This window comes from Pterocles gutturalis, unplaced genomic scaffold, assembly GCF_000699245.1.
Source record: "Pterocles gutturalis isolate BGI_N339 unplaced genomic scaffold, ASM69924v1 scaffold44932, whole genome shotgun sequence".
In the NCBI taxonomy this organism is placed as follows: Eukaryota; Metazoa; Chordata; class Aves; order Pterocliformes; family Pteroclidae; genus Pterocles; species Pterocles gutturalis.
The window spans coordinates 1-7426 of NW_010114426.1; the positions used below are offsets into that span (position 1 = coordinate 1).

The window sequence follows — 7426 nt, forward strand, 5'->3', positions numbered from 1 at the left end:
CGAAGCGGGGAAAGCGCTTTGCACTTTGAGGGGTAGAAAGTACTTGATACCTGTGGCGCTGCCACCGCTCGTCGGGGTTACCCTGTAAAGACCAGAGAAGTTGCCGTGCAGTAACATAACGTTCTTCTCCGCTAATAAAAATCATCTCTGTAAAAACAACAACAACAACAACAACAAAAACCCAACAAAAAAACCCAACCAAAACCCCCCCCAAAAAAACCCAAGAAAAACCCCAACTCAATAAACCCGACAATACCCAAGCCAGAGCAACATAGTGTTGAAGTTCGTCCCAGAAGTACACCAGGAATCTCTGTGTTAGCTTCCTTTCAGGAAAAATTTCTTGGCTTTGGTGTTACTTGCTCTTAAACTTATTCGTTCTTCTTAGTGACTTTCTTACCCACCTCGATCTGCTGGGGTTAGACAGAAAAATCGGCAGGCCGTTTCCTCGGTGGACTCCTGGTGAGGTGGTTTCGGTGGCTGTTTCTGTGTAGCTGGCAGGGTGTTGTGGAGAGTCTCGCTCGAGGTCCCAGAGGTGTGGTTTCAGTGGTGTGTGGAAGCACCTGTGCCCTAGTGATGTGCTCTTGCGTGTTGGGTTGGTTGGAAAGGATGTCTTTACCTATGAGAGTGATAGATGCTTTTCTTCAAAGTTGAGAGAATTAAGACTTGCAAACAAAGTAGATGGTTTTTGGTGGAAAAGTTAAACATAGTAGAGGGGAGTTTTGCACCTTTTCTGAAGATCGCTGCTTGGTTTTCTTTATGCTGTTTCACATTGTAGCATGTCCACTCCCAATCTTCAGCTTGTTTTCAGTGTTGTGGAGAGGAACATATGCAACGCTGAGGTTGCTCTACTGGAAATACATCAAATGATTTGGGTTTTTGTTCCAAATGGGAAGTTCCTTGTGCATGAAAGATGTATCTGCTTCTTGAAGCAGGATTGATTTTGCATGAAGCTGTTTCTCAGGTGATTCCATTCTTTCCTGCATTGTAAACTGCTGTTTGACACTGCCAGATATGAAAGTATATAGTTGAATGCTTCTAATATAGTATTGCTTGTTTCTGTTAAAAGTCTAATTAAAAAAAGGTCTTCTCCTAAATGCATTTGCCGTTTTAATATAAGTCTGAAGAGCATAGTTGTATCTTTCTCACTTATAAGTCTGCTGATAATGACCTGGAAGATCTGTGAATATCTGTGTTTGTTTTAATTCCCTCTGTTAGGGAGTTTGTGGATGGTTTTGTAGTACTTCTTTCTCTAAGTTCACTTTGGTAATGATGCTTATGACTGAAAACGGCTTGTTTGGATTGTGTGAGGAGGAGGCAGTTATTTGTTCTTAGTGTGATTCATTCCTGGATAGTTTTCCAAGGAATCACAATTTTGGTATGACATTGTCTACTAAGCAATGAAAGAGCAAGGGTCTTCCATCCCTTCTGAAAATAAAGAATATGTGTGTTGCCACTTAAAATGTTTGGCTCTTTTGTTGAGTTGTAATCTCAGGAAGACAATTTTTATACAAGGATGAAAAAAACGGGCATTTGGTTAGGATTTGGATAATGAAATGACAGATTACAACTGAAAATACAGTATCTTGGTGGGGAGTTCTTACTGTGTGCTCTGTAGAGGTGGCTGCAAAATGCCACTTAGTTTTACCAGTTTGTGTGACCTCACATACAGCTGTAGCCAGGTTTTCTGAGGTGCGGCTTATGTTGACTTGTTCAAGTAAGAAGATGTGCAGTTGGAGGAAAGAATATTGTTATTGGTGGAGCAGGGGTTTGTTAAAATTCAGGATTTTCAAGTATTTAATTCTTTCTCTTTGCCTTTGAAAGAGTGATTTGGTAGTGGGAAAATTTTAATGATGCTTTGAATGTTTTCTGGTTCTTTTTGTATTCTTTGTGGAAGGCGTATTCATGTCTTGAAACCATGCAATACGATTACCAACAGCGCCTACAGGGACAAGGCATTAGAAAATGCACTCTCACTCTTGTGGCTGTTTTATGTCGCAGTGCCTTGTGGTGGTTGCAGGTTTGAACTTTCTATATATACAGTTCTTTGTGGACTGTTCCTGCTGTTGTGTTGCCTGCATTGATTTTTGCCTCCATTTATTCTTTGTTGCAGTCTAAAAGTTGGTTTTAATTGGTTGCCCACAGGATTGGCTTGGCTTCTGCTACTTGTTAAGAAAAAAACATCTGTCTTTGCAGGTAAGAGCCTTTGAATTGGAGACTTCTTTATATGCATATTGAGTATATCTTAAAAAAAATATTTTAAGCTTTTGGAATCTCTGAATTGGTATCAAAACACTTAGGTCAAATAATCTGTACCGAGTCTCTCTACTTTGATTCCCACTGGTGATGGTGGTTCTGGCAGTGTTGTTCTTGTAAACAGGATCTTCTGCCAAGCTAATGTTTTGTTGTTTCATCAGCATGTGGTAGTCCGGAATGCTCTCAGTTGTTTTGCACTGTTAGAAAATGTAGGTACTTTGCTGCAGGTCACAAGTCTGCATGTTTCTCATTATTGGAAGTTTAGAAGTGTACAGTAATTGGTTCTAATTAGGTTTTGCAGCATTTAAAGGGATCAGATAGGTTCAGATTAGCTCAGAGATGACTAACAGGTTGATTTTAGTAGTAGTGTAGTCTGCAGTTTGAGCTTTTGCTAGACAGTATCAGCCTGGATTCTTAAAATTCCTCCTACAATATTGGTGTTATTCCAGTTCTTAGACTTTGTCCAAGAATTGCCAGATATTTTGTTTGTGTACTGTGTGGATATTGTACTTTAATACTCCCCAGGGACTATGTTGAATCTTTCAACTTTTCTTAATTTGAAAGATGCATACATCTTAAGGCTAGTCTGGGGTTTTTTATTAATTTATGCATGTGACCCAAATTCTCCTTATTTTACTGACTAGCACATAGGTGGAAGAAGGATTATTCTCATCTGGTACACTTTTTTCCAGTGTAACATCAACATTTTTAAAGACCTTATTGTCAAGACACGTAACATGGTGCTAAGGTTTATCAAATTAGTTGAATCACGTTGATTGTCGGCAGCCTTTTATTCTCCGTTTTTGATCCTGACTTGCTAATGGGAGTGGCTTTTTCATAGTACAACTCTAGGATTTTGTGCTTCTGGTCTCTCCAGAAACATACCGAACACACAGAATGGCAACAAAACCCACTTTTGCCTTAAAGTACCTTTTTGTACGGGGGGAAAAGCAGGCAGCCTGAGAACACCTCAGACAGCCCTAGAGAACGCCTTCAATGCACGCTGTACAGGTGCGCAGCCCGTTCTGCGTCTGGCAGTAATGTTGCCTCTGCGTGTATGTTGATCTTTCCAAGCAAACAGTGAGCTTTACTTTTTTTTATTAGTTGGAAAATTTGAGTGAGTCAGCTATTGTCTACTAAGTGCGTTTTGGAAAAAATCAGACTTGTGAGTGCTTAGAAATACAAAATTTGTCCCTTCTGGTCCTTGTGATTTTTCTTTGAATCACAGAAGCAAAACTAATACTTTGTTAAAACACTGAAATCCTGAAAAATTTGAAGCAGTTATGTTTTGAGTTGACAAAATACTTTTTTGCCAAAATACTTGATGGAGTAAAGTCCTTAAAATTCTTTTTATTCACACCATGCTGCTGTTAGCTCTTGCTTAATAGCAAGCATTTGCTTAATATCATGCATGGAATTAACTACACTGAAGTCATTGTAGCTAGTTTTTCTAGTGACTATATGCCTAAGCAGCTGTTGGGTTTTTTTATCCATAGTGATTTTGTGGACCTAAATAGAATACCTAGTAACAAAACTTCAAGATACTTCTTAGCATTTATAATGAAGATGTAGTGCAAGGTTGAAGCACTTACATTATCCTAGAAGTTATGTAAATGTTCAGATGCTTGAACTCTGAAGAATTCTTCTGTGACCTTATCTTTGTCTTCTGGGATAGATTATGGAATCATTAGTAAATGCAGTTATCTAGCACATGTCTGTTCTGATAAAGAAATTATGATGTTCCAAACTAGCACATCTGAGCAGAAAAGCTTTCCCAAGTTGCCTTTGTTGAACTAACGGCTGTATCAGATTGTCATCCCTTTTGCATCAGTAAGAAAATAACTAAATGTAGTCTCCCATTTGGCACAAGAAACTTCAAATGTCTTAACTCTTGATGCATATAAGTTTCAGAAACTCATTTCTTTGTATAATAGGTAATAGAGGAAATGTAAATGTCCTAGCATGATTTGCTATTAGTATTATTTTAGTTTGCAAAGCATAGGTGCAAAGCCAGGGCTGCTTTTATACAGCTTGCTTGCCTCAGGACCATCTAATTCAGAAACAGTCCTATAGCACAAGGTAGTAAACTTGGGTTTTACAATGCCTTTTAGTATGGCTCCCTTAAAATAGGCAGAATTTTCATGTTAACTTTAGTTTCAGAGATTGCTATCAAAGTTAGTCTAATCTAAAACAGAATAATTGAAAAAGACTGCTGTTTTAAAACAGTGCAAAAACTCCTATATGCTTTCTTTGATGTGTACATAGCATAGGTCTTACTTTGACCTGTTTTTTTTCATATGGGCCAGTTATTTTGCTGTTGGAAAATGACTGGGCATTGAACTTTATTCTCAAGTTAAATGTGTCACCATAAGAGATGAGTGCAAGATGTTACTTTTGTTACTTTGCCATGCAGATAAGAAAGTAGCTTTATAAAAAACCCAGTGCCTGAGGCTTAGTGTATATTCCCCTTTCTGTTGCTGCCATCCCTTGGTAGAATAGGGGTTTTCTTAGTGGCATGTACAGCTAGATTTTTTTTTTATACCTTCTTGTGTTTGTCTTGCGAGTTCCAGTCTCGCTTTCAAGATGGTGTAGTAAGGAATCGGATGTTCATTCACAGTGGCTAGAGCAGCAGAGCTGACTTCGTGCCAGTGGGCTTGTCTGCTCTTTCCTTGAGGGAGAAAGGTCCTCCATGCTTTTCTGGTGTCACCTGGATGTGGGCCCATGCCCTATAGTACCCCAGTATGTCGCTTGAGTTCATGAGTGCGTGGAAGAGGTTAGCTCTGGTTTATTGAGCAATGAAACAAATACTCAAGTACCCATTTGAGTAATATGAAGTTCCATCATGGAAACAAAGCGATTGCTTCTTTTTTTTTTCCCTTGTAGAAGAATTATTGCTCTTGTTTTCATTAAGTACTGAATTTAGCCTTATATGATGTGGACAAATTGTTGGATAGTGGCTTTGCCTGAGAGTTAAGGATGTATTCGAAGCATGTCTACTCCAAAGCGACTGGAAGACCTGAAGAGGCAAATTCAGCTGACTTAAAGATTTGGCTATGCTGCGTTACAATACTTAGCTGAATGGGAAATGGTAGGACGCAGTTACTGGTTGTAGTTGGTCGTAGCTTTGGCATACATCCAAAAGTTTTGGTGGTGCACTGCCACCTGGTGTTGCATTGTATCATCTGGTTCATCCGTGATTTCAAATACATGGTTAACACCATTTGTGTGTGACTAATGGGAGCTGTAGAGGTCTTACATAGAGATGCTGAACTGGCTTGTACTTAGGAAGTCAAGAAGTTTCAGATTAAGTGGCTCAGGTGAAACAAGGTGCTGCTGCTGACTGTTTTGGGGTGAGAAGCTGGCTTCTGAACTGGTGAATTGTGCTAGTATTAATATGATGCTTTCAGCCTTTACTGAAGGTTTGTCAAGAATAAGTGAGATTGCCTAGTTTCCTGTTTATCTTTAACTTCTGATATGACCTCAGGCTCCTCTGTAGAATGTATACAAGGTAACTGTCAGGGTCTACCTATTCGAAATTGATCTTAAGCTTCCACTGACCTCTGCTGCAGGGTAAAAGTTGTTTACTTGTGCCTGAGATGGAAGATGTAGTATTAAACAGAACATCTGCAACTATTTAAAAATTATACCTTGATTTTGAAAGTTGTAAATGCCAGATATCTAGCTAGGATATGCATAGATGTTAATCCAGTTTAGGTGAGGTCTGTATAGTCACAAAATGTCTGTGGCTAGTTTATAACAGTTAGCTGGCTTCAGGTCACCTAGACCTCTTGCCTTTGCTAGGAGAAAAATAGAAGATCAGTATAATCTAGATGGTCCCTGTCAGGATGTTGTGCGAGTCTCACTCACTAGTTGTCTGTAATGGCTTTTGGTTTGTAATCAACCCACTGTTATGTTCGCCTGGCAGGAGATAAAATCTCTCCCCAAATTAAAGAGAACTGTTTATTTCCCATAGGTGTGCAGAATTTTTTGCAGTCACTTTGCCAGGTACAGTGGATACCATATCAATGTATGGTAAACTAATTTTGTTTGCTTGGCTGAAATACTCATTTTGCTTATGTTCCGTTAAATATTCAACTACTGATATGATAGTTCTGATTTTTGCTGTTCCTTAGTTTGGTTTTTTTGGTTGTTTTTATTTTTTACTGACATTTTTGAGTCTTAGTTTAACAGTTACTTTGGAATTTCTAGTGCAAAATGTATACTAATTGTGTTGGTAAATGTTTAATACTTCAATCTGTATGAAGTAAACGTGAATAAGGAACTTGGAATATAAACATGCTTAATCTTTGCAAGATGTTGTTAGGTGTATGTAAACAAAAATAGTAGATGGTGTCTGTAGGTAATTGCATGGTGTCATAAACAGTAGTCTGACATAGCCGTTGCCTTTTCTCATCTGCAGGTGTGTGTTGTTTCAGCGCAGCATGGCTGTGGTCATCCGCTTGCAAGGTCTCCCGATTGTGGCGGGGACCATGGACATTCGCCACTTCTTCTCTGGATTGACCATTCCCGATGGGGGCGTGCATATTGTAGGGGGTGAACTGGGTGAGGCTTTCATCGTTTTTGCCACTGATGAAGATGCAAGGCTTGGTATGATGCGCACAGGTGGTACAATTAAAGGGTCAAAAGTAACACTATTGCTGAGCAGTAAAACTGAAATGCAGAACATGATAGAACTCAGTCGTAGGCGTTTTGAAACTGCCAATCTAGATATGCCACCAGCAAATGCTAGCAGGTCGGGACCACCCCCTAGTTCTGGAATGAGTGGAAGGGTTAACTTACCTACTACTGTACCTAACTTTAATAATCCTTCTCCTAGTGTAGTAACTGCTTCTACTACTGTGCATGAAAGCAATAAAAATATATCCACATTTTCTACTGCCAGTATGGGGACTACACCTCCAAATCTAGGGAGTACCTTTGGTAGCCCGACGTTTAGCTCAACTGTACCTAGCACAGCATCCCCAATGAACACAGTACCTCCTCCACCAATCCCCCCTATCCCAGCTATGCCATCTTTGCCACCAATGCCTTCTATTCCCCCGATACCTGTTCCACCTCCTGTACCCACGCTGCCTCCTGTTCCTCCAGTTCCTCCAATACCCCCTGTGCCCCCTGTACCTCCAATGACACCTATGCCTCCCATATCAGGAAT

At 39.7% G+C, this 7426-nt stretch overlaps 1 protein-coding gene across 1 annotated transcript in view; it reads left to right on the top strand.

Annotated features, from left to right (window-relative positions):
* Positions 1-2109: 2109 nt before the first annotated feature.
* The window catches only part of RBM12 (RNA binding motif protein 12), a 9223-nt gene continuing 3906 nt past the window's right edge, over positions 2110-7426 (top strand). The window contains 3 exon segments of the mRNA XM_010074811.1: positions 2110-2193; positions 6674-7424; position 7426. The exon segment at position 7426 is cut by the window's right edge and continues 3906 nt beyond it. Coding sequence (XP_010073113.1) covers positions 6696-7424; position 7426 — 730 coding nt within the window. The 5' untranslated portion in view covers positions 2110-2193; positions 6674-6695.